General features: G+C 53.2%; 1 protein-coding gene across 2 annotated transcripts in view; it reads left to right on the top strand.

Moving 5' to 3' along the window:
- STX1A (syntaxin 1A) overlaps positions 1–26,687 on the top strand; it is a 90,010-nt gene that overhangs the window by 42,869 nt on the left and 20,454 nt on the right. For both annotated transcript variants that reach the window (XM_037375145.1, XM_037375146.1), the window contains exons 4-5: positions 16,758–16,832; positions 20,231–20,304. In XM_037375145.1, coding sequence (XP_037231042.1) covers positions 16,758–16,832; positions 20,231–20,304 — 149 coding nt within the window. The remainder of the gene's footprint in view (positions 1–16,757; positions 16,833–20,230; positions 20,305–26,687) is intronic.

The raw sequence follows: 26,687 nt of genomic DNA, 5'->3' as shown, positions 1-26,687 counted from the left end.
TACTGTTAATGCCATCTCCTTGCTTTATGGAGTCTCCTTCCATCTGTTTCAGCTAGTCTCCTGATGAGGAAGTTCCCCTTGCATGTGTCCAGCAAAGTGTAGGCTGGACTTTTGGACCCTTACCAGCCCAGGGTCCATCATCAGTGGTGCTGCAAGGGGGCAGGTGATGTTCTGCAGCCATGTAACCTCCTGTGACGTGGCTGCTTTTCAACAGATTTCATGAAACATGCAGCTTCTCTTGTCTGGTCTGATACATGACAGGGCACTGCAGCTCCTTATTTTCACAGAATCACAGATTGGTTAAGGTGGGAAGGGACCTGTGGACGTCACCTGGTGCAACATCCCTGTGGGTCATGTAGAGCAGGTTGCCCAGGACCATGTCCAGATGGTATTTGAATATCTCCAAGGATGGAGACTCCACAGCATCTCTGGGTGACCTGTGATCAGTCACCATTACAGTAAAAAACCCTTTCCTTACAGAGCCATCAGATGGTTGGTGTGGAACTGTGCTCCACCTCTGGAGACTGTGGTAGGTCAACAGCAGGAAAGACTGAAATCCTTCCATGCCAAAGGAGTTGGTTGGGTGATGTGTCCTCCATGAAAGAGATGAGGCTCCAGTCAGTGGGGGTTCTGGCAACCCAAGTATAGATTTGGTGCTTAGTTTGGTCCAGAGCATGTGAGCATTGAATCATAGAAGACTTCTTGAGGACGCAGATCTTCATTATCAAGTGGAGCATATCCAGCGATGGCTAGTGTCTGGTCTTCAGGAGAAGTTCAGAGACCATTACTAGTTACTGAGATGGAAACAAGAGGAACCTGTCCCTCCCTGACCATTGCACACAGGTGTCATATCTTCTGCAACACAGCATTTGGGTGCGGCCCTTGTCCCAGCTGGCAGTCCTGTGACCTGGCTGAGGCTGGTGTGGGAAATCCTGAGCATCCCTTGCACCCAGAAGGAGGTCACTGAACAGGGGATTAACTGACAGGGCATTAAGTATCAACAGACTGCAAGAAGCAGGCAAGCCAAGTGCTGGTGGACACCAACTACTTCCAGAAGATTGTATAGTTAATATTTTGCTGAGACGAGGTACCGTTCAGACTGCTGTGTGCGTGGGCAGCTGTTCCATGGGCCAGCACCCGCATGCTGTGATTAGGTGGCATTTCCAGACCTCCCTTGGGTGAAATCCTACTTTCTAGACTCTGTTGCAATTGATTTTCTCCTGGTACATCCTCATCTGGGAAATGTGGAGGCACTGTTGGGACACAGGGTCAATGTTGTGTTTGGAGGTGGGATCACAGCCCCCTTCTGCCTGTACTGCCCATGCTCAGCACGGTGCTGCATTGAGCTTGGGGAGTCAGTTGTCTACCTAAGCCCTGCTCAGATTTGCTGTTTCCCAAGGAAGAAAATGCCTTTGATCCCTGCATGTATGGTCCTGCCATCGGCTGCTGCCTTTCTTGCTGGCTCTCGTGTTACCTCCTCTCAGCGTACAGGCAGATGCAAGGTCCTGGAGTTGTATTTGGCCATTAGATTATTGCTCTCCATGGGAACCAGCTGAGATTTGTTCTTTTTCAGTATCTCTGTAATTGATTTTTAGCCTGGTTTTGTCATTAATCAGGTGTGTCTTTAAATCAGATAGGTGAAGCAAGCACAGCTCTTCTGTGCCACCTCTGTGAGCTAGCGAGTGGATTTTCCTCCAGCCTGCAAGCTCTTAATGAAAATACTGAATTGAACTTGACCCAGGAGTGACCCCCATGTTGGGACTCATTCATCAGTTTTCCCCGATCCAGCTCTGAATCTTTAATCATCTGGTCCCTGTGTCCAGCCTGGCAGTGTGGGTATGATATACCCGTGCATCCCTGCCTAGCCCCTGGCTGCTACATACTGCAGGAAAACCAAAGATCCACTCCCCTTCTGCTTTTCCTTCCTTGCACATTTTGTTTTAAAACCTTCACCTATTCTGAACCTCGTTTTGCTTCTGAGCTGTGTTAGATCTATCCCTCTGAAGTGAGCTTAGCAGCAGTGCCTTTTCCGCATCTGCAGCAGTTGGAAGTTTCTGATGTCTTTCCTGAGCATCACCTGTGTGTATTAAAGCTGTTTTTCACTCAGAGTTAAGAGTTGGGCTTTGCAAAAACATTGCTGTCCCTGCCAGAGCTGCTGTAGAGCTGCATGCATGCCTTGATGTGAGGTGTGGGCAATGGTCACGTGTTGTGTGTGGAGCAGCCCCGTGCCTGCCTGTGAGTGCTTTGGGCTTGGATTGAGGGGCCAGAAATGTGGGGAAGGATAACTTGGGAAAGGCAGCAGATGGGGAAAAGCCTCGGTCTATAGGGTTTGGTGAGGAGACCAGGTTGTGCCATGACTGTAGTGTACAGGGCGGGGGACACAGCCACGTCTTGTGACGAAGGATGCCGTGGGCATGACCATAGACGTTTAGAAGACACCCGGGTATGAGGTTTCCCCAAGGATTCCCCCTGGGGAATACAAAGCCTGCTGTCTGAAAGATAGAAATACCACCTGGCAGGGAGAGAGATGTCCCTTCCTGGGCAAGCTGGGGAGGAGATGTGGCCATTGCTGTCAAGGTTGCTGGGGTCCCAGGAAGCTTTGGGCAATGCTCTTGCTTGAAGACTTTCTTCTGCCCACCACATGGGGTGGCCCAGCTGCATGGCAGCAGGTAGGTGCAGCAGAGGCTGTGGTTGCCTGCATGCAGCTTCACTTGCACAGCAGTTAAATTTTAGATTTTAGAGATATTTCAAGTATGCAAACAATGAGACAGGTAGTGGTGGTTGGCCAGCCAGCTGCCAACAGCAGGTGCTTGGGGCAGAGTGTGAAAGCTGCCAGGGCACGGCCGGCTGGCGTGCTGGTAATTAGCTAGGAGTGGGCAGTGTTGCAAATAGGGGAGGCAAATCCTGGCAAAGGAAGGAATCTGGAGAGCGAAGTGGCAGGGGAGAATGAATTCCAGTGCACGGGGAGGGAGCAGGCTGGGGAAGCCATAATTAAGAGAGACAGGCGGTGGGAGTGCGACGAGCCCAATGCAGCAGGGGGAGGAGGGCGCTGGGGGTGCTGCAGGGATGTGGGGCCAGGAGGGAACGGGTGAGTTGGTGCTGAGGAGGAAGTGTGGGGGCCACCATGGGACAGTACACAAAAATACTTCCTATGCAAGGGCTGAGGAGGGCGAATAAGTACTTGGCAGTTGGTCTGTGCCATCCCTGACCTGCATCCGTTCGGTTTCCCCCTTCCTTTCTGCACAGCCTGGGTGCATCCGTGCATTGCTTTGCAGTAATTTTGTCGGGTGTCTGTTATTTTCTGTTCATTCAAGCTGTGTTGTTCCATCTGTCTTGTTAAAGGCACATTGTTTTTTTCTCCCTTCCTACTGCCATTCCCAGTTTCTCTGTTTCTATTTTGAGCAGTCAGAGGGGCACTGAGCAAGGACAATGTGGGGGGTCGGAGCAGTGAAGCAGGGAGCAAGGTTTGCTGGTCCCAGTGGTCCCCTTGCTTTTGGGATTCCCTGTTCCCTCCTCCACTGCAGGGGAGGTTCCCCCTGCAATGAAATAATGAGTGCCATGGAAAGGCGGCTGGTGACACGCTGGTGACGCTGGCAGCTGATGCTGTGCTGGGGAGCAGTGGGAAGCAGGAGCGAGCGTGCCGGGAAGCACGTCGGCACTGCCTGCATGGCGCACAGCTCCCCACACTGCCTGCAGCCACGCGGTAGGCAGCGAGGGCAGGGGGAGGCCGGGGAAAGCTCACAAGCAGCACCACAGGAGCCAGTGACGGGGAGATGCTGGGGAGAGCTGGGGGATGCTGGCAGGGAGGACTGGTCGGAGGCTGCCGATGTGTTTGCTGTGCGTGGGGAGGGAGGTCTCCAGCCAGGGGTGGGTGCGTTCCCGTGCTCCTGAGCCGGATCGGGGGGAAGTTCCTGATCAGGGAACAATTTGTTTCTGATTTCTGTAAATCAACAAACAAACAAAAGAGCGAGGCAGTGAGGCAGTCTGGTGATGGGGACTGTGGAAGAGGGCTCAGCCCCAACGTGCGTATCTCATGTGAAGGCACGGAGCTGGCTGGCTTTTACGTTTGGCAGCGTGGGTGCAGGAGTGGATGGATGGACCAAACCTCACCTTGTCACTGTGGTCACCTGCTCACCCTGACTGTAGCCCAGGGGTGATGCCAGCCCCAGTGAATGAAGCCAGTTCCCAAAGTTGGGGAGAGCTGGCTTTGCTGTGCAGGGTCTTCAGTGAGGTCTTGGCATAGCATGCACCTGCGGGGGCTCCACAGCCTGTGCCAGCACTGTCCTTGCCGCTGGCCTAGCAAAAAGGTTTAGGTTGGACATAGGGAAGAAATGTTGCCCCACGAGAGTGGTGACACGGGCACAGGCTGCCCAGAGCGGCTGTGGGTGCCCCATCCCTGGCAGGGGTCAGGGCCAGGTGGGACGAGGCTTTGGGCAACTTGCTCTGGTGGGAGATGTTCCTGCCCACAGCAGGGGTGTTGGACTTGATGATCTTTGAAGGTCTCTTCCAACCCAAACCATCCTGTGAGTCCATGACTTTATGAAAAAGTTACTTGAGCAAGTGCCCAGCCTTGTGAGGTGATTTTTTTCCATTTTTGACATTTCCCATTCCTCTTCTCCTACCTCTTTAGCGACACTCTGTGACCTGGGCTGCTGCCAAAGCCTCCTGATGACCAAAGCCCATTTCCCTTTGTCGATTAAATGCATTTATGATTATTACTTGTGGGTTGCTATTTACAGAGATGCAGTGGGCTGCTGTGCAGCGGGTGGCTCGTAGGTGCCTTCCTGGCCTCCCTGTGCCCGAAGCCATCTGCTCTGACACCCGGCAGAGCTGCAGGTTGCAATGGCTGGTTGAGCTGGACGGGGTGTTGCCCTCGCAAACCTGCTGGTGGAAGCTCCAGCTGAGGTTGGGAGCTGTCAGATGGCCCCTGCCCTGCACGGGGCCCAGGGTTGGGAAAATGGGGAGTCAGAGGTGCGGGGAACTAGGACCCACAACAGCAGAACAACCAGCCAGGCTGCCTGAGAATGGGCCATGAGCAATGCAGTTTGTCATGACCCATTTGGATCTCTCAAATTTATGGGATAATGTACTCTGTAAGTTAAAATTTATTTTATGAGCTCATCAGGAAAGAAAGCAAACAAGACAACTAAGAGCTCAATACCCTTTTCACAGACTAGTCTGACATGTGAATTCAGTAATCCATCACTTAATTCATGAGGTTTCTAACTCAGTAGTTCTCAAATTCGTAACTTGCAACTCATGACTTGCAGCTTGTAACTCATGTATCTATGAGCAAAACAGTTGCCTAGCAGAGGGTGAGAGTGCTCATCCTTCCTCCTCTGTCATGGTGCGGGTGTCCCCTCTATCACACCGGGAAGTGCAGAAGCCTCTGCAGTCTGGATGGTGTTGGATCCACTTAAAAAACTTTTTGGGTAAGCTTATGTGGTTTTAATTTCCAGCTTGGAAGCTTGGCCTGTACCATTTCTGTGAGTCAGTGGATTCTGAAGAAGCTGCCAGACAACCAATGTGCAAGGATGATGGCTGCAGGGCGCAGCCAGCTGCAGGTGACAGTGGTGCAGAATGACCTCCAGTTCTTCCTGGCCACCATGGATGTCCTGCCTGCATGTTGTCCTCCCTTGGACCTAGTGGTGTTGCTCCCAGCCTATTAGCCAAAATCCAAGCAGGAGCTGAGCAAACAGTCACACAGTTCCTTGCACTTCAGTCCGTGTTTAAAAATGTAAATCAGGCCATTTTTTTAAAGAAAAAAAAAGCTGGATTGGGCAGCAGAGGTGTCTGAACTCTTTGGTGGGTACTTACTGGGGCTTTATTTCGCACATGCTGCTTTGAGTACTGAATAACAGTGTCTTGAAGAGTGCTCTCTTGCAGCTGAAGCTCTAGGTGGTAGGACATCTTTGGGTCATTTTTTTCCACCAGTGCTAGAAAAAGTTTTCTTTCCAGTTAGAGGTAACACTTGCTCTTTGTCATGGAAATATGCAACTCTAAAAATAGCTTTTCCACAATTCCCTGGCTGGCTGCCTTTCTGCACAAAGCCCTGTTTCTCTTTGTCCAAATGGGGTCACTGTATTTGATGTGCATCACTTTGTGCGTGGGCTGAAGGACTTTCCCTCCTGCTGTGGACCCAGTGGCTTCTCCACTGCCCTGCAGCCTGCTCAGCGGCCAGGGCCCCTTGGTGGCGCAGACTCTCTAGCTTGGACTCGCTGTCTCATCCTGAACAATTTAAATATAGCATTTGGGGTGCATCTGCTTTTGGGAAGAGTCGTGGTTTGTCCTGGGTCAAATAACTGCTGGGCCCATGGTGGGTCATGCAGAAGTGGGCTGTGTTGGTGGACCTGTGGGACCTTCCCCATGGGAGCCCTCTGCTCCCAGCAGAACTGTTCCTGCACCAGCCCAAGGGGACTGGTCCACCAGAAAGGCCAGGGGACATGTCTGACATACGTTGTGATGTAGGTTTGTGGCCCGTATGGTCATGGCATTCTGCAGAGTGGTACCTGACGTGGCCTGAGATGGCTGGTGGTCTTCCAGAGCTCTGCCTCCTGCTCTAGGCTCTGGGGTTTGGAGAGGTCCAAAACTATTTCACCCCCCCATTATTTTTTTTTAACTTAGTCTGATTCAGTTGGCATTGCATTCAGCCTTCTAGAAAAGGGTCAGATAAATGAGTGCTACTGCTGGTGTGGGGAGAAGGCAGCGTGGGCTGGGGTGCTGAGGATGGTGGAGGGCGCAGCGGTGGCACCGCTCATCGCAGGACGCAGCTTGCCTGCGGGTGGCTCAGAGCCGGACTACCTAAGGAGGTGTGGATAAAAAGGGAATGATGGATGGAAGTGCTTTGGTATACAGCCAGAGGACTAGGAATAAAGTTACTGAGGCATGAGAACCCCATGAAGTTCACCCAGGCCAAGTGCAAGGTTCTGCAACTGGGTTGGGGCAATCCCCAGCATCAGCACAGACTGGGGAGTGGGTGGGTGGAGGGAGGTATGGAGGGATGGATGGATGGAGAGCACCCTGAGGGAGAAGGACTGGGGAAGACTGGTGGGTGGCAAACAGGACATGAGCTGGCAATGTGGGCTTGCAGCCCAGAAAGCCAAGCACCTCCTGGGCTGCATCACCAGCAGCTCAAGGGAGGGGATGCTCCCCCTCTGCTCCGCTCTCCTCACAGCCCCCCGCAGCGCTGCTCCAGCTCCGGGGTCCCCAGCACAAGGCAATGGCTTTGAACTGAATGACGGTGGGGTTAGGCTGGACAGAGGGAAGGAATGTTGCACCACGTGGGTGGTGACACGGGCACAGGCTGCCCAGAGCGGCTGTGGGTGCCCCATCCCTGGCAGGGCTCAGGGCCAGGTGGGACGGGGCTTTGGGCAACCTGCTCTGGTGGGAGATGTTCCTGCCCATGGCAGGCGGGGTTGGACCGTATGGTCTCTGAAGGTCCCTTCCAACCCAAACTACTCTGTGAGTACATAATGCCATGATTAAAGCATGGGACAAAAAGGAATTATTTAATTGCCCCAGGCAATTAAATAATTAAATAATTGGTCTCTGTTACAAGACCAATTAAGAAACCCGAGAACTGCGGTTGCTCACCTGTGATCCCAAACTGAGCTTAGTTTGTGTTACTCACACCTAGAAGAAAGATTGGCATCGCTGGGGTGTGAAATACCCTTGTCCCAGCAGGAGGGAAGGACCCTCTGCAGAGCCCTGGGTGTGTTCAGGGCTCAGCGCTGGGGCTGGCCAGGCTGACGCAGATGAGCAGCAAATCTTCACATCGTGCAAATGTGCTGTACCTGTGCTGAGGAGCCTCAGTCCCCTTTTTGTCTCAGCAGATAAAGGGGAACCCAGGACAAGATTAAAGGTGAGAAGCTTTTGGTGCAGATGTTCATGACTTGGTCCTTCATATCATGTGTGCACTGAATAAATTTAAAGCACTGTATTCTCACTGCATCCTTCTGTGTCTCTTCCCACTTTTCTGTAACTCCTGCTTTTACAGTTTTATATTTTACAGATTTACATTTGTCTCCATATGGGAAAATATTTTCCCACCCTCTCCCAGTGGCACAGAAACTGGAGCTGAGAGTTGCAGAGAGCCAGAAAATCCAACAAGCAGCAGCCCAAAGGATGGTCTGAATTTTTTGTGACATTCTTAAAGAAGAGCAGAAACCTCTCAGCTCTTTTGATGCATTAATAAAGGAAAATGGGAGAATAATGCAGAAAGGACAAAACCGTAGGGGAAATGCTTTTTTTGAGTGTTTGAGAAAATACGTGATGTATCTTATGATGATTAGGTTCTTACATTCCAGCAGTAATTCAGGTTGTTGCTAAACAGTTGGCATCAGAAATAAACCCTGCTGGATCCAGTCCGCCTGAAGTTATCGATTGGGACGTTTTCCAAGGGCTGAGTAAGATGGTGCCTCTGCCATTAGTGTTGATTTCCAATAAGTCTCCACATACCTGATGGGCGTCAGGAGCTCAAGAGGTAGCACAGTGTCAATTTTTTAAAGAAAGAGAGAGGGAAAAATCTGGGTAATTATTGACTGATTAACCTGATCTTGCTTCTGGACAAAATAATGGAGTATTTGAAGTGGAATTCAATTGAGAGAATTAGAGGAGGGTAAGACAACTAATGCAGTTAGGTGTTGTAAAAATAGATCTGAGCAGCTTCACTGGGTACCTCTGCCTGCTGTGTGCCCGCAGGAGGGCTGGGTTAGCTTTGCCCCCTGCGAGCCCCAGCGCTGCCGCCCCAATGCACCCTGCATCCATCCTGGGTGGCCCTGGGGTCCGCCTGTGGCCCTGAGGCGGGTGGGAGCGGTGGCACAGGGACAGGGAGCTCACAGCACAGCCTGGGCTGCGTTGGGTGCCACCCCGGAGAGCAAGCGGCTGAGCTGAGGGGTTGAGGGAGAGCGGTGGGGAGGACAGGGAGAAATGGTAGGAGCCCATGGAAAGGGAAGGAGTGATTTGCTTGTTAGCCAGCTAATTGCTCCCGGAGAGGTGGGCACCCCAAAACCTTGTGGGTGATGCTGTAAAACAGCCAGGGTTGGAGATCTCTGACAAGTGGGCACATTTGCAGCTGGTGGGAGCAGCCGTCCGAAGCTATTCACTCACGTAAATTGTGCTGCCTTAATAGGGTGCCCCTCGCGGGGGCAGCTCTGTCATGGGCCAAGATGCATCCCCAGGGCTGCTGGCTGCAGCTGCCTGCCCTCACCCATGCAGTGCCCACCGCATCGGTCCTGTGCGACACTGCTCTGCTCTCATTGGGCCCATCACCCACTTTGAGCAGCATTTTAGCAGGACCTCATTGCTGTGCAAACAAAACCACACCCTTCAGCCTGCATTGTAGCTCAGTGTATGTAATTATTGCTGAAAAAATAATTAAAAGAGCTCCTAAACTCCCCTTGCTTGGAGCCATTGACAGTGCTGTTCCCTGGCAGCTCGGTGGCCTCCCACTTTCTGAGGAGCAGCTCCGGTGGAGCCGTGAGCTGGTGTGCTGGCATGAGGCGTGCCGACTGGGGATGCTGGAGGCAAGCTGTGTGTCCTACGAGGTCTGCTGCTGAATGCAAACTGTTCCTTCCATGGCTGTGATGGAAGGTGGCTCCACGAGCCCATGCCAGGCGGGATGGGCAGCAGATCTTGGGAGCTGTTTTGTTGCATGAGTTGGATTCAAGCCCACATGAATGTCCAGGCAGGGTTACAACATTTATATGGCTCCCCTTCATCCCTAGCTCTTCATCACCGTCTGCAAACTGTTGTTTTAGTGGGAGTAGTTGGAAAAAAATGAAAACCCAACACTTTCTCCAAAAAGAGAAACTGGAATGAGTTAGCTGCCCCGTCTCTGTCTCTTCCACCTTTTGCACAGGTTCATCACCAGACCTAAGTGCTGCGTTGTGAGCAAACTTTGATCCCCTCATTTAGGCCTCTGGATTATAAACAACCAACAAGCGTGGCAGCAGGAGAAGCCCTTGGTGCATAGCCCGGCTCTTCCCTTGTGGCTCTTCCTTTGTCCTGAGATGCACCCCAGGGGGTAGCATGGTCATGGCCAGCTCAGCAACAGGCTGGGAAAGGGCTTTGCATGCTGGGCTCCTGGGGGTGAGCTGCCCATGGCCACTCCGTCATTGCAAACCCGGTTGTTGGTGCAAACCTCTCGGTGTCGGTCCGGCTGGCAGACTTGGACTCTGCTTGTTGGTGACGGTAGCTTGGTGCCTCTGCCTGGCCGGACCGGCAGCCTGCGAGGGGCACGCTGGGTTTCCTGGATGTGCGAAACAGGATCCGTCGCTGCTAATATAAAAAGTATCTTACAGACACAGTCCCACTGATGTTACTAGCTTTGAATTACCTAAATTATGTAATGTAATTTATATTTTTATTACATCAAAATATGTAGTCAGTTAAACATCCTACCTGCTTCCTTCCTTAGTGACGTAAAAAGTCAGAAGCTACAGATTTAACCTGTTGAGGATCACCTCCAAACACAAACAGATGGTACAGATGAGGCATTTCGGGGAGCACCTTTAGTTCCAGGGGATCAGTAAGAGCTTTTCAGACCCTTCTGTGCATCGTCTCTGTTCTGCTCCAGCGTAAAAGCCTTGTGACATTTTGCAGTGACATTGGACCCAAGCAGCGTCTCTCCTTGCTGCACCTCCAGCAGGATTTGTCCCTTCTGACATGCTGGAAGTTAAAAATCCCAGGGCTCCTGTCCCTTCATGGACATCTCCCATGCCCTCACTCCTGGTGAAGGCAGATGGATGGCATCGCTGTATCCTGTTTCTGCAACCTGGAAAACAGCTGGAGCTCCTTGTATTCCTTCTGCATGGAAGAGACAATTCCAGCTCTGCTCAGGGCGGTGGTCGCACAGTTTTCTGTCCACCCCTCTGCATGCTTCTCTCTTCTGTCATACCTGCTGCACAACCTGCAAATGGTTGTGTTGGTCACAGTTGAAAAAACTAGAAAATTAGGAAAGGATGGAGTCGGCATCTTGCAAATTGAGCGTCTAATTTTTTTCCTCTTATTTTACTTAGCTTGAATAAGTAAGTTGCAATGCCAGACTCTGAGCTGCATTTCACAGAATCGCAGACTGGTGGGGGTTGGAAGGGGCTGCTGGAGATGAGCTAGTCCAAGCCCTGCTACAGCAGGTTCTCCTAGAGCAGGTCGCACGGAGTCATGTCCAGGCAGGTTGTGACTGTCTCCAGGGAAGGAGACCCCACAGCCTCTCCGGGCAGCCTGTGCCAGGGCTCTGTCACCCTCAAGGTGAAGAAGCTTTTCCTCACGTTCAGATGGAACTTCTCGTGTTGCAGTTTGTGCCCGTTGCCCCTTGCCCTGTTGCTGGACACTGCTGGAAAGAGCCTGGCCCCGTCCTCCTGACACTTGCCCTTAAGCTGTTTGTGGACATTGATAAGACCTCCTCAGTCTGCTGTTCTCCAGGCTGAATAGGCCCAGCTCTCCCGGCCTTTCCTCGTGAGGGAGATGCTCCAGTCCCCTCACCATCTTTGTAGCCTCTGCTGGGCTCTTTCCGAGCAGTTCCCAGTCTCTCTGGAAAGGGGCAGCCCAGCACTGGACACAGCACTCCAGAGCAGCCTCACCAGGGCAGAGCGGAGGGGGAGGATCACCTACCTCCACCTGCTGGCCACGCTTCTCCTTGTGTATCCCAGGGTCCCACTGACCCCTTGGCCACCAGGGCACACTGCTGGCCCATGGGCAACTTGCTGCCCACCAGCACTCCCAGGTCTTTCTCTGCAGAGCTGCCTTCCAGCAGGCTAGCCCAGCCTGTGCTGGTGCGTGGGGCTGTCCCTCCCCAGGTGTTCCCAAGAGGGAACATCAGCTTTTGGGAACTGAAGGACTGCAGAGAGGTCACTGACATCCCAAATCTCTTTTGGCAAATGGGACTTGAGCTGGGAAGTCCTTCTCCACAAGGCTGCTCTCTCTTCCCCCACCCGCCAGTCTGTGCAGGTACTGGGGACTGCCCCAACCCAGGTGCAGGACCCTGCACTTGGCCCGGCTGAACTTCATGAGGTTTGCACGGACCCACTGCTCCAGCCTATCCAGGACCCCCTGCCATCCCTTCCCTCCAGCATCTCAGCTGCACCAGTCAGCTTCATGTCACCCACAAACCTGCTGAGGGTGCACTTAATCCCACTGTCTGTTGTTGATGAAGACAACAGATGAAGTGTTGGTCCCAGTATGGACACCATTTGTTACTGGTTTTCACTTGCACATCGAGCCATTGACTGCAACTCTTTGGACGTGGCCATCCAGCCAATTCCTTATCCATCTATAGTCCATCCATCAAATCTGTATCTCTCCGAATAAGAAGCAAGAAGGTTGTGGGAGACCATATGAAATGCCTTACAAAAGTCCAGGTTGGTAACACCTGTAGCTCTTCCCTTGTCCACTGATGTGGTGACTCCATTGTGGAAGACCACCGGCTCAGCCAGGCAGGATTTGCCCTTGGTGAAGTGACCTTCACTGTCTCTCGTCACCTCCCTGTCATCCATATGTTTTTACATGTCTTCCAGGAGGCTCTGCTCCACGATCTTAGTGGGCTCGGAGGTGAGGCTCGCTGGTCAGTAGTTCCCAGCTTGGGGCTGGAAAACTTTTCTAGCCAATCTCCTCCCTGGTGGTTTTTAGAACAGATTTAATTTTTATTACTTTAAGGCCATAAAACACTATGGAAAATGTTTCAATCAACTCCATAGATCCAGGAAGGATTCCTTGTGGCTTGCTCCCAGAGCCCAGGTAGTTTGTGGGGCTGCCAGGTCTGTGCTTCCTCTTTGCATTTGTGTTTAAAAGAAACCCTACATTTTGTAAATGTTAAGTGCCAAGATAAACAGGCACATCAATGGCAACCTGCAAAAGACAGAAGAAAAGTTTTAAGGTGAGAAAGGTTTATTTTTTAAACTTGCAGGAACTGTGGTCAGGATCTTCTTTAATTTTGTATTAAAAAAGTTAGCTCTTTGCCAAAAAGATCCTTCTTGCAGCTCTGTCAGGTAACTCAGTTATGAATTAGTTTGGAATTGTGCTCTTGATTACATTGGTTGGCTGTTATCAGTAAAGAACCGCAGGCCACAGAGGGGTGAAGGTTTATTAATCTGAATGATAAGTGAGCCAGGAAGCTTTGATGGCTGAGAACTGTACCGTGTGTGCAAAGTCACCGTATCGTGCGTGCAGAGTCAGTGTTGCGGTGATGCTCTGGTGTGCTGCAGTGGGTGGGTGTCAGTCCTGCAGTTGGCTGTGAGGGGTGCAGGTCTCGTGCCTGTCCCAGCCCTTCTGCTCACCGCTGGGCACTTTGGAGGCTGTTTCCCTCCTCTGTTGACGATGGCAATATCAGTGCTGCGTGTTGGGCTGCAGGCAGGATCCCCTCCAGCCCTGAGGAGCATCCTACATGGCAGCACTGGGTGCTGGTTCCTTGCGTTTGTCCCCTTCCGTGTTGCACGGGGGATGCTTTTGGGAACTCAAGAGTTGTGGGGAAGGGGAATGCCAGGGAATCTGTTTTCCCTCTTTCCCAAGCAGCTGAGGCTGTGCTGGAGCTGAGTGTTGCCAGCCTGGGCTGGGTGTTTGCCCTCTTCCAGCTGGCTACCCTGGTTGCTGTTGGCAGAGGGAGGGGAGAGAGGTCCCACCACTGCCTGCACCCCTGCCTCCCCCATGCCACCTGAACTCCCGGGCAGGTCACAGTGGTGACTGGGGACATGGCCCCACAGTGCTGGTGGCCATGGGGACGTCCCCGCCTCCCTGCTGTGCTCAATGCCGCTGGAGCAGAACAGACATTCCAGGATGGCTGTGGGATGCAGGGAGCCTGGCCCATCCTCTTAAACGTCATGTCTTGCCCTTTAGCACTGCTCTGCTCGCTGGTGTGACTCCTGCTGTGACTCCGGCCATAGCAGTGGCGATGTTGTGGTACTTCAGCTTCTTGTTGCTGAATGTTACTCACTGTGAATGGTTAAATAGGTTTGAGTGAGTCACTTCAACAGACGCCATGGATGTGAAAATAATTGTCTAGGAAGCTTGTGCCTGCCAGGTCGCCAAGTAATCCTCACACATCCTGTGAGTCGAAGCCAGCCAGAAGGAGTGTGTTCTCCCTGCTGCTCAGTTGAAAATATTTTGAGGGAAGACATCCTAGCTCCCCATCCCATGTCCCCTCCATCCATCCACACAGTCGTGTCCCCTTCCTGGGTGAGCAAGCCTAGCTCCCTGCCTGTCCCTGTGTTTGTGGCAGCCTGTTGTCCCCCAGCACTCCAAGGTCTTTGCTTCCCCGTCAGCGGGTCCTAACCTGTCTGGGTACAGGGAGTTACTCAGCTCAGGCTGGCTTGTTTCTTTTTTAAATACAAGTTCTTTCAAGAACAGGGAGAAAATAAATAATTAGTCACTTAAAGGAGAACTCAAATGGAAAATGTCCTCTTCCCTTCCCTGCATTTGTGTGTATTGTCCAGCAAATAAAGAATTTACCGCTTCCCCGTGAGGCCACTATGTTGCTCAGAAATACCTGGAGTCTGGGGTGAGGGTGTTAGCAGATGTGTTCCTCTTCTCCTTTTCCCAGTAGTGCTGAGGCTCTTGGCTCGGGGTCAGAAATGTGTACAACTGTCTATAGGATGTGACCTTCCCCCAGCACATTCCCATCATGATGATTTTATAATTATGCCTGTGACTGGCAGCTGGGAATGTGCAGCATCAGAGCTACCACAGCCATTGAAATGACTCAGTTAATGTGCCTAGAGTCTGTTAAACAAAGTTTAATTTAATTAAGTCAGTCTTGATCTCATCAAAATCAAGAGGGAGCATGAGGGTGGCAGCATTTCTGAGAAATCATATTTGAATGGCAGGTGGTTTGTACTTTCTTTAGTATCTGGATTTTGAGATACTGCAACGTGCTGGTCTCGGTGCTGAGTTGTGGAGTTGGCCACCCCACAGTCAGGGCACTGCTGTGTGGGAAGCCGGGCTGCCGCAAGCCCACAGGTCAGCACAGGGTATTTTGTACCACCCAACCTCACCCAACCTTTTTGCAGTTGTGCAGCATGCAGGGCTGCGCAGGCAGAACATGGTTGGGTACCTGCATGCTGGGCATGGGTGCTGTGCCCCACACTCCAACCTTGCTGGTGTGCTCAGGGCAGGGTCTGGCAGGATGGTGAGGGGCACACCTGCATGTCCCAGCTCCTTCAAGGATGCTGGTTTCTGGGACAAAACCTGGCTGAGATCACAGCATCACAGAGTAGTTTGGGTTGGAAGGGACCTTCAGAGATCATCCAGTCCACCCTCCCTGCCATGAGCAGGAACATCTCCCACCAGAGCAGGTTGCCCAAAGCCCCGTCCCACCTGGCCCTGAGCCCTGCCAGGGATGGGGCACCCACAGCCGCTCTGGGCAGCCTGTGCCCGTGTCACCACCCGCGTGGTGCAACATTCCTTCCCTCTGTCCAGCCTAAACCTACTCTCTTCCAGTTCAAAGCCATTGCCTTGTGCTGGGGACCCCAGAGCTGGAGCAGCGCTGCGGGGGGCTGTGAGGAGAGCGGAGCAGAGGGGGAGCATCCCCTCCCTTGAGCTGCTGGTGATGCAGCCCAGGAGGTGCTTGGCTTTCTGGGCTGCAAGCGCGCATTGCTGGCTGATGTCCCATTTGTCACGCACCAATATCTCTCTGTTCTTTGCTGCATGACTGATCAAGGAGGTTCATGCCGATCCAGGTTTGCTGAGCATGTGGCTTGTGGCTTGGAGGTGCTGCTGCTATGCAGCGAAAAGTCTTACAAGGCCCAAGTGCCAGGAGATGTTGCAATGGTTGTGCTGTCAGTGGTGGTGAGTTCAGAGCCGATTGCTGGCGTTTGCGCTCAGGAGCAAGGGCAGAGAGCCCTGTGCTAGACCCCATCAGCCAGGCAGGGCTTGGAACCTCCCCATCTGATGTACTTCTTCTGAATGTGGCATATGCTGTAGCTGCGTCCTCTCTCTAGCCAATTCAGGAGTCCTGCAGCCTGCTAGACTCTTGTAAAAGCCCTCACAGTCTTGGAGAGACAGCCCTGGGGAGATGCTGAGACTCACCGATGGGCTCTGTGCGCAGCAGGACTGTTCTTCCAGTGTGAGCCACGTGCAAGTCACACAGGCTTGCATGGGATGTCCGCGGGGACAAGGAGGAAGGGACTTGCTTGTACTTACTCTTATTTGCAACTCCTGTGCCCCTGCCCGTTGAAATAGGAGAATTGCAGCACACCCTCCCACCACTGCTGGGCTGCTTAGTCATTTCATGGGCTGTGGGACTGTTGGGTGGTGGTGGTGTTTCTGGCCACTTTAGCCCCTATTTTTCTGCCAAAAGCAGCAAATTCAGGCTGGGGAGCGAACACACAGACCCTGGCTGTTAGTCAGGGGGTGTTAGAGGAAAATGTCACCTTTCATAATGCCCTGGGAGGGGCTGGCCAGTGTGGCAGAGGCTTGGGGAGATCAGCCCTTGGTGAGCAGAAGATTTTTGGTGTCCAGCAGCGGTTTTCTCTCCGCTCAGGAACTAGCTCTGTGGATTGTGTATCCCTTCCCTTCCATTTTCCGCAGAGCACTGGGTATGGGGGAGGTTAGGGCAGTGTGGCCAGGGGGTCCCTGGCTCCCTGCTTGCCTGACCAGCAATGGGTTTATTTCCAGGCTCAGGAGAGTCCAGCAGGTGTGTGAGGAAGAAGTGCTCCCAGTCTGGAAGTGGGAGTGCTCCCAGCTCTGGACTCCACATGCTGCAGGGCCAGGCAGCAGATTTTTAGCGGTGTCTCCAACACCTCCATCTTTGCTCTTTTCTTTCTCCCCAGAAACAAAGGAGGAGCTGGAAGAGCTGATGTCTGACATAAAGAAGACGGCGAACAAAGTGCGCTCCAAGCTAAAGAGTGAGTATTTGCTTGTGATGCTGCTGTGGGGCTCTGCCCGCTGCCCTCCTGCCCTGCAGCCCCAGGCAGCGGGTGCCGCAGCTCCCACCCTGGGCTGGGCATGCAGCAGGCAGAGCGCGTCGCTGCCGGGTCCTGCTCCGTGCCCCTGGTGCTCTGCACTTCCCGCTAGTCCCCTGTGACCGCAAGTGCCACCGGGCCCTGGCTGTCACCTCAACCCTACGCTGGCAGCAGCTGGGGTTTGGCTCGGGTCAAGGCAGTTGTGGGGTGGTTTGCTCTAGGTAGGAAAGGGCAGGTTATGGACACGCCGCCAGCCCGGCCTGCACAACCTCTGGCAACCGAGCTGACGCAAGGAGGGGTCACAGAGCTGGGGGAAGGGACAGCCAGAAGTGGTACCTGCCATTGCTTTGCAATGATGACCCAGGGATGGGCATCATCTTCTCTCCTCCAGCATAATCTAGCTGCTTTTATGTGCCCTTTATGAATTTGTCCCCTTGTGCCCTGTCCCCAGGATCGAGGTGAGGGAACAGGGCCACGAGCACCTAATGGGCTGCAAGCAAGTCCCATGCTGCCAGCACAGGCAGATGTTGTGCTCTCCTGGTGAGCCCTGGCTCTGAGCAAACTGCAGCATGGCCAAATGCCGCCAGGTTGTTGACAACAGGTTGTTGCAGACAGGTGGTTGAAGAGGTGCTGCTGTGGGACTTGCAAGGCTCCAAGAAGAGCTGGCTCTGACCCGGTGAGCCAGGTTGGCACAGGCAGCCTAGGCAGGCACAGCACCAAGGAGTCCCCATGTGGAGAACCATGGTCCTTCTTCCTTATGTGTCTCTCTGGCAGCATGGGGCATACTTCCCTGCTGCTCCCATCCCGCTCCTGCGGGGCTAGTATTGCTTTTCCATCCCTAGTGCAGGCTGCATTGCTTGTGGCATTGCCCAAGGCAGCGGTGCCTCCTGCCCATCCCGGCTGCACCGCTAGCGTAGGCGGGCAGGAGGCACCGCTTCTCCAGACACGGGCTCTGTGGGCCAGCGGTGGGGAAGAAGGGGGCTGTTGGACTCGAGGAAAGTTGTCCTGACTCATCAGCATGCCCTGTTACCTTGGCATGCCTCCACCTTGGGTAGCGCAGGGGCAGAACGTGGCCAACGTGACTGTTAGTTTCCACCATTGGGAGGGTCAGTTGGTCTCTGACAAGTGGGGAGTGAGGACAACACGACTGTCAGCCCGCTGATGGCAGGAGTTGTGCTGGAGCACTTGGACTAGCCCAAAAGCCCAAGACTGCACCCATGGGATTCAGTGGTTCAGTGAGGACGGCAGCATCTTGAGGCAGGTCACCCTGGCGTGGCTCAGATTTGCCTGTAGTGGTCTTGGACATCAGCGTGGGCTTTGCCCGAGATTGTTGCAGGAGACCTGGCTGTGTCTGAAGGGTGGGAGAGGACCTGGTGCTTCCCCCATGGCAGCAGCGTTCTCCCTAATCCCAGGGTTTCGTGGGAGCCCCGCAGCTATGGAGGACCCTAGATACGGCTGGAGCTGTTCGTTAGGTTCCTCACCACTGGTGTGGCCATGGCTCATGTTTATGCCAGAAGGAGACTTGTACCTCTGCTGCCTCCTTGCTGCCCTCTGTCCTGATGTGTGATCTCAGGTAGACCCCGGAACAGGAACCAGGGGCCAGCTTACCCATTTCATAAACCAGGGGTCCCTTCCCATGCACCAGAGCCCCACCCCCAGCCATACTGGGACCCTGCCGTCCAGGTGGGGACAGGGTTTAGCCTGTGCAAAACAAAAAATCCTTTTCCATAGCTGGTTTTTTTTCTGTATTTTTGAAGGGGCTTTGAGAGCCTGAAGGATTGCAGGACAGGCTCCAATTCCCGTTTCCTTCTTCCAGAAAAGACTCACTGGTATCGTATTTACCTGGAACAACAGATGATTAGTCCTTGTGCTTTGTCCCAAATTGCCTTGTGGCCAGCACGATCAATGAAAGAAAACAGTCAGGACTGATCAAAAACACCATCTGCTGACAACGAATTGACTTTTTTAGGACAGACATTGCTCATGCAGTGGGTAATTCTAATTACGAGCTTCTCGGGAGAATGTGATTTTATTAATTATCATAAATTCACAATGTTTGCCAATACTGTTCCTTGAGAACAGGGAATGGTTTATGGCAAGTGTGGAGGAAGACCAGTTGCTGATGAAATATGCTGGGCAGGCAGCAGCCGGTGCGCTGACAGGCAGAGGAGCGTACAGGAGAAGTGCTGTGGCCGTCTGACTGTGTGGGATGGGACCTTTCAGATAAGCTCTAGATACAGACGCTTGTTCCAGGAGAGAATAGGAGGGAGTGCAGAATTTGTGCCGATGTTCTGCAGCACTCCCCTGGAGCGCGCTGTGCTGTTGAGCACCCTCTGAGAGCACTGTGCAGGGGTCCCCAGGCCCACAGTCCCTCTTACAGCGCTGCTGCTTGGTGCAGGGCAGTACCGTGAGGCCACCCGTGCTCACCAGCACGAAGCAGGAGCTCAGATGTGCACCATGGTGGTGATGTCCTGCGCTCTGCCCTGCTGCACTGGTTGGTGCTGGGGAGCCACTGGGCAGCTCCAGGGAATGGGGAGCCCCTGCTGCAGGAGGAGCCTGCTTCATGCTAGGCTTGTGGGACCGGCTCCAGCATGGAGGGTGCTGGGGACAGCAGAGCTCAGAGAACTGGGGGATGTCTGCCTTGCTCTGTGCCAGACCTCCTGCCCTGCAGCCTCGTGCCCTCTCCCTGCCCAAACCACAGTGAGATGCTGAGCAGGGAAGTGCTCCTTCCTGCTGTGATTTACGGTCTTTGGGCAGGTGAGGAGGAGTTCATCTCACTTAGTTGCACCACCGGGCATAATGAAGAGGGAAAATCTCTGCCTTGCTGCAGAGGACTGTTTTAGCAAGATGAAGCATGCTCTCGCCAGCCTGGTGGGTCCTCCCTGTGCAAGGCCGGGCAGCTGGCAGACCTACTATTTTTAGGGTCCCTGGAGAAGTCTTGAGCTTGGTTATTTTGCAGAGACATTTTAGCTCTGGGTTTCCTCCTGCTGCCTAGCAGGGGGAGAGCAGCATTCCATTTTGCTTGAATACTGGGAAGTGTGAAGATCAGACCTGAACATTACATCAGTTTTGTATTGAAATCCTTGCTTACCAGCCTGGGGGTGACAGGTGCTGCCCTTGACAGCACCAGGTCTTGGCCAGTGGCCAGGCACTGAGTGCTTCGCAGTAATGAAACGGGGCTTTGCTGCCAGTCCAGGCGAAACCACAGGCAGGAGCAGGGGACTGCTCGATGCCAGACGCTCCATGATTTGCAGGCTTCTCTTTTACAGCCCCTTTGCCAAACAATCCCTTTTCCTTTTCTAAAGAGCGTGAAATAATCTGTGTCCTTTTACCTTGACCAGGTATTGAGCAGAGTATTGAACAAGAGGAAGGACTGAACAGGTCATCTGCTGACCTGCGGATAAGGAAAACTCAGGTGAGTCTCTACCCTGTGGTGCTGGGAGGGGGAGGGCAGGCAGCAGCTGGAGGCAGCTGAGGGATCCCAGGAGCTGAGTGAGAGGGGAGGGCTGTGCTTGGCTTTAGAGCAATCAGGTTGCAAATACTGAGCAAAGTAACACAGCACATTTCTGAACAGATCAGCGAAAAAGCCAGCCTGACCCATGACGTAAGTACATGCAGAAGGAGCTGTGGCAGGGAGGGCAGCATGCATTGGCTTTGTGCCTGCGTGCAACTCTGGGCATCTCTGTGGACAAACAGGCAGGTGGGTTTCTGCACATCCATGTTAAGCATATCACTAAAGATGATTTTGACTGGAGCAAAAACACCTTTTGAAGTGCCAGCATTGTGGCGGGGACTGTTTGCCTGCAGCGTGTTCAGAAACCTGCAGCCTTGGTGTGTTTCTGCAGTGCCTGGAAGGATGCTTGAACAGTTCATAAACGAGACCAGACTTACTAATGCAGCTGGGTAACTCGCCTGAAGTTTCATTTCATCTAAGAAGATGGGTGGTCTTTCAGAGGGTACTGTGCAGGCTTGCAGCCTGCTGGAAATGTTCTTCCCTGTTGGGGCTGTGGTTGCCCCTCCACCGGGCATTGATGTGGCTTTGCAGCCCAGGAGACATTAGACTTTTGAAGGGCTGACACAACTTTTCTGCTTTTCCATGGAACCAACAGTAACTAGCACCTTGTTTAGATGGGTTTCTTAGCAGGGTTATCCAGGGGTAGAGGCAGAGATGGGGTGCACCTCCATTCTCCTCCTTCTAGGTGTGTTAAGCTCAGTTGTGACAGATGGTTGTGCTGCTTGTGCTTCTGCCTGCAGCCAAGGTGGGGTGAAGTGTGTTGGCTCTGCAAGAGATGGAGGTTGAGGGACATGGGGCTTGTCCATGGGTCCAACAGCACACACTGGAAGTGGGAAGTCACCAACTCTGCTTTGAACTGAGGCTGGGCTGCGTGACCTCCTGACATCCCTTCCAGCCTCAATTATCCTACAGTTCTATGTAACTTCCCTCCCACCCCCCAAAGTCAAGAAATAGCTTAGAAATATTTGATGTAAGAAGTGTTGGAGTATCTTGCAAAGAGGCTTTTCTCTCAGGAGCAGCGGGAATGTCTGATTGCTGTGGATGTCCCTGCTGAGCGCTGCTTGAGTCCTGGCCTAAGGCAGCTGGAAAGAGAGGGCAGGTCACAAATGTCTCTCTGGTGTCCGTGGTGGGTACTAGTGGGAACACTTTGAGAACACCAACAGAGAGAGCGCATGCAGTCAGTGGGGTTACGGCAAGGCCAGTAACGTGGCAGAAAGTGCCAAAAGAAAATTTCCTTGGGGAAGCAGCAGGCAAGCACGACGCGGGAAGGCAGTGCAAAGTGCTGGAGGAGCACTGATGGAAAGGCTGTTGAGGGGCAGCTGGGGGCAGGGGAGATGACTGAGCTTCGTACACCCCTCATGCAGCCTGCGGAACCTGCACAGGTCTCAGGTTAACTCAGAAGCATTTGACTGCTGATGACTGGAGGTCTCATAAGACAAGGTTACCCATGGTCTCCAGGTGCTTTGGAAACCAGGGCTTGAATTCCTAAATAATGCGTACTTTACAAAAATAGGACATACTTTTACAAATTTTCTGAAATCAGAGCTATGCAATAGTCTTGGGCATCCCAGGGTTGCAGAGCATGTCGTGATGGAGGCAGGAGAGACCAAGGCCGTGGCTCTAGTGGGCTCTGTTGGATCAGCCAGTGGTGCAGATTTGTTTGGATCAGGCGGAGGCATGTGGTGGCACCTTGGCCCCAGCATGGGTGCAGGACTTCGTGCTGACTGGAGCTGCTGTACTGTGCACCGTGCGCAGGAGGGTGGGTGGCACCTGGCACTGCACCCACAAACACATCATTAACTCCAGCTTTTCAAGGAAGGTGGATCTGAAAGAGTGCATTTGTGCTGGGTTGGCACCCTGTGTTGTGTGACCATGACATTTTTGTATTGAGTCCATCCCTTGTTGTCTGTGGTCTGAGCTCTGAAAGCTGAACTAGTTTAGCCTGATGAAATGGCACTAGATAGAGGAGATTACTGGTGTATACTGGAAAAAGTGTACAAAGCAAACAAGTGTTAGACTTAGAGGTGGCATAACTTGGCCAAACTACTCAGTGACAGGCTGAAAACGTGGTTTAATTCTCGTGGGGAAGTGATTGTGGAAGAACGTGATGTTTTACAGCTTCAGCTCCTCCATCTGCCCGAAGGAAAGTCAGAGACTTGATTGCATGAACTGTTTGACGAGATCTTCCCCCATCATCTGTGATTCACCCTGGACAAAGCAGCTCCCTCCAAGGCCTTTCCAGAGAGGGGCTGTGCCTGCTCAGTGTTGGTTTTGTAGTGTTGCCCCAGGCCACGGGCATGGTGGGGAAGCGCATCTGTGGGGCCTTCTCAGGTGTGGGGTGTGACCAGGCTTCTCCCTTCCTCTTGCGCAGGGGTGCTGCTGCCTTTGGGGGCACCAGGGTGGTGTCCAGCAGACCCTCGCTGAGGATAGGTGAGCCTCTCCCTGCTGTACAAGGGTGCTCAGGTCCTGATAGCAGGATCAGGCCATCCACTGACAGTTGCGTGCCTAGGCCATGGCCAGCTTCTGCATCTTGGCGTGGGATCTGACTTCAGCACTGCCTCCTCTGCAGCTACTTGGACTCTAAAGCTACTGGTTCATGTATAGGCTGAAAGGGTCACTTCTCCCCTGCCAACCACCATGAGTCAGGCTGTCGTGAGGATCTCGCAGGGGAAGGGGATCACTCTTGAGTGACCCCAAGCGCCTGCTCGGCCCGCAGGTCCCCTCATCTCCAACTTGTCGTGCGTGGTTCGTGGTTCACTGGACTCTTTTCTGTGCTCTGCCGTGTTCGTTTACTTTGTTGAAATGTTTATGCCTTGGGAGGTGGCACAAGCACATTTTTGTCCTCTTGCTTTGTCCTGCAGAAGCGGTGAGTCTGAGGACCACTGCTCATGAGCAGGCAGTGTCCTGTGTGTCTCCTGCAGGGAGAGGGAAGAAAGAGTTAGATAAACTGAATGGAAGTGTACGCATGGAAGCAGCAGAGGGAATGGCAGAAAATGGGATACAGGACTGGTGTAGGTTGATGGCACCTAACCCAAAAGGTCATCGAGATGCCAGCATGAATACATGCAGCTTCTAAGAAGGCTTAGGGTGGAAAACCATTAGGCAGTGTATTCCAGGACAGGAGGTGAGAGGGCCTCTGAAGCTCCCATGCAATTTAAATCATTCCATAATTGTAGTTCAGCTATGCTGCCTAATGACCCTGGGGCAGGAGAGGTTAATGGGGTGGAAGGTTGGTGTTGCTGGCAGCTCCTGGTGAGCACAAAAGATGCATCCCAACCCCCTCTGTGGCCACCAGTAGCAAAGGCCCAGGTGAAGGGGACCTGTAGGACATGTCACACACAAACGCTGCTAGCCATACGTTTTGTGGTGCATGTGATTTTGGGGCATGAGAAAACGGGTGAATCCAGAAGGGAGTGAAACCAGCTTTATTTTAAATATATTTTTATTGAGTAAACTCCCTTCCTGTTCAGTGCAGTCTCACGCTAGGCTTTGTTAGCTCAGTTGCAGCACTCTGGTGTTGAGCTTCTTTGGTTCATGTCTGTATTTTAAGCACCTTGCCTGTCCCGCCTCGGCCATGGGCTTGGGCGGTGAGAGTTCAGCCAGGCTGGAGACGTTTCCCCGGGGGCAGTCACACTGTGGTGGCTGGACAAACCATCTGCATTGCAATGAGCCGTGTTGAGGACATGCATCTTGGGTCCAGGACATCTGGACCTGAAGTCTATGAGCCTGTCACGGCTGTCTTGCCATTGCAGCATCTTAAAATCAGCCTTCTCTGGGCTGAAGCTTTGTCTTCTGCCCCACCAGGCAGGGTTGCTGTGTAGTTTTTACAGTGAGTTGGCCACCCTTCTGGTGATCCTTTGTTGAGAGAGCACCCAGCAAGATGCAGTCATTGCTCCAGCAGTGGAATCAGCCTTGGCATCGCTGCAGGACGAGCTGCAGTGCTCTGTCCTCGCTGGTAGTAGTGGAGGAGGTGCATGAAAATGATGTGTCTCAGAGCAGAGAAGCAAGGCCTTGCTCTGCAATGAAGATTGTGTTTTAGCAAACTATTAAACTGCTAAAGGTAACAGGAGCTGCCGACATTGCTCTTCAGCACCTAGAAGTGGGGATCCTGGCATGGATCTGCTGCTCTTGCAGGGGGTTTATGCACAAATACAGCTCAGTAAAAATCCTCCTTTCTCTAAGCACTTTGCAGTGAACCAGAGTAATTTTAGCATTTGTAGTTTATCTCCTTTGCAGTCTGGGAAGCCACTTGAGTAGTCTGCTCTCCTGTGCTGCACCTGGTGCCAGATCAAGACAGCAGCAACATTAACTGATCATTTCTGCAGAGGCAGCTTCCAGCTCGGAGCCCAGTGTCCTGCTGGTCCTGCACGAGTGGCAGGAGGCTACCGTGGCTGAGCCTGGGGCAGTGGGGAAACAGTCCTCCGCAAAACTGGGGCATAAGAAAGGCTTGTCTCCAGAGCAAGTGGGAAGGAGAATTCTGGAGTGTAGTGAAGCCAAAGCAAAGGGTGGTGCAACAGCACACAGCAAAGGACAGCAGCAGGTCCCTCTGCACGCCAGCACTCCGGTCCTTCCCTGGAGGGATCCTGGCACAGACAGAGCGCTGCTCTAGTTGGGCAGTGTCGGGGGGAGTCAGCAGGTCTCTTCGCTGGAAAAACCTCTGTCATTACCACCCCAGAGACACTGCTGTGTACTGACAGAAGTGCTGTGAAACCCACACTGGGCTTTCTGCCCTGTTGCTCTCCCCTGTGCCCTTCAGGAGCTGTTTGCCATCTCAAATGCAGGTGCTGGGTGGCAGTGGCATGGAGGGGGAGAGCGAGGAGGTGGGAGTTGAAGGTGGCTGGCCCTGGTGTCAGCTGTGGTGTCCCCATGTGTCCTAGGCAAAGGCATTACTTCTGCAGTGTCTAAGGAAACTAGAGGGGGCCATAAATCGGTGCTTTGTAGCCCAGGGCCATGAATTTGAGCAGGGTTTACATTTGCTCCTTGTTGAAGCTCTGTGATTTGGAAATCATCCTGGCACATGGGAGAGCGGGATTCAGGGCTCTGCTCCACCACAGAGTCACAGAATGGTTTGGGTTGGAAGGGACCTTCAGAGATCATCCAGTCCACCCTCCCTGCCACGGGCAGGAACATCTCCCACCAGAGCAGGTTGCCCAAAGCCCCATCCCACCTGGCCCTGAGCCCTGCCAGGGATGGGGCACCCACAGCCGCTCTGGGCAGCCTGTGCCCATGTCACCACCCGCGTGGTGCAACATTCCTTCCCTCTGTCCAGCCTAAACCTACTCTCTTCCAGTTCAAAGCCACTGCCCCTTGTCCTGTCGCTGCAGGCCCCGGTCAAAGCCTCTCCCCATCTTTCCTGTGTGCCCCCTTGAAGCGCTGAGCGGTCGCAGGAAGATGTGCCCGGAGCCGCCTCTTCTCCAGGCTGCACAACCCCAACTCTGTCATCCATGGACCACTCAGTCAAGGAGCTGGGAAGTCTTCCTGTAATTTGGGCATTTCTTTAGGTTCTGTAGGTAATCAGGGGAGAGGAGCTCCTCTGGGCTGCAGCTTGGAGCCCCTGCACTGGGAGGCTGAGATGGGCAGTGTAGCACACTGCTGCGCTTTGGGGCTTTGGCTTCTGACCTGGGCGGTCTCTGACTCCGGGCTCCTGCAGCTGTTAGTCTTCCCAGGGAGGCCGACCCCATGCTGGGACCCCGTGTCCCTCAGTGTAGAAGACTGAAGCTGGGTTAATTAGCATTGATAATATACAGCTGTGGGCTGGCTTCAGGGCTGGCCCATGTAGATAAGGTGCAGCTGTGGCTGGGTAAGTGAAGTGGTTGAGAGCCAGTGAAGGGAGAGCAGCCGAGGAAGAAGCGGGGAGAGGAAGAAGCAAGAGAAGAGCAGAGTGTGCCCTGGATGAGGTGAAGGCAGCAGAGGGACTGTATGAAGAGTATGCTGGATGAGATCATGAAAGACCTTGTTGCAGGTTGATAGTTTGGAGAGTGCCGTGACACAGTGTGCATGTCCAGTGTGCACGCTCGTGTGTGCAGGAGGGGATGGAGGCTGGGAGGTGAGCTGGGCACAGGGTGGTGTTGTCCCAGGGTTGTGTTGCTGGCTTTGCTTGTTGCTGCACGCTGTGGGTAAGAGGAGGGGACAGCTCTGGCAGGCTGGCTAGCAGCACTGCTGGGCTGTGTGTGCCTGATGGTTGAGCTGTACTGGTGCAACTGTTGTAGCTGTCACCTGAGGAACTGTGTGGGGTGAGCTTGTATTAAAGCAGTCTTCTGGCTGGAGCATACCATTAGTGTGAA

This window comes from Falco rusticolus, chromosome 1 (assembly GCF_015220075.1).
Source record: "Falco rusticolus isolate bFalRus1 chromosome 1, bFalRus1.pri, whole genome shotgun sequence".
In the NCBI taxonomy this organism is placed as follows: Eukaryota; Metazoa; Chordata; class Aves; order Falconiformes; family Falconidae; genus Falco; species Falco rusticolus.
The sequence above is the reverse complement of the archived record's forward strand: the minus strand, read 5'-3'. Positions and strand labels throughout refer to the sequence as shown.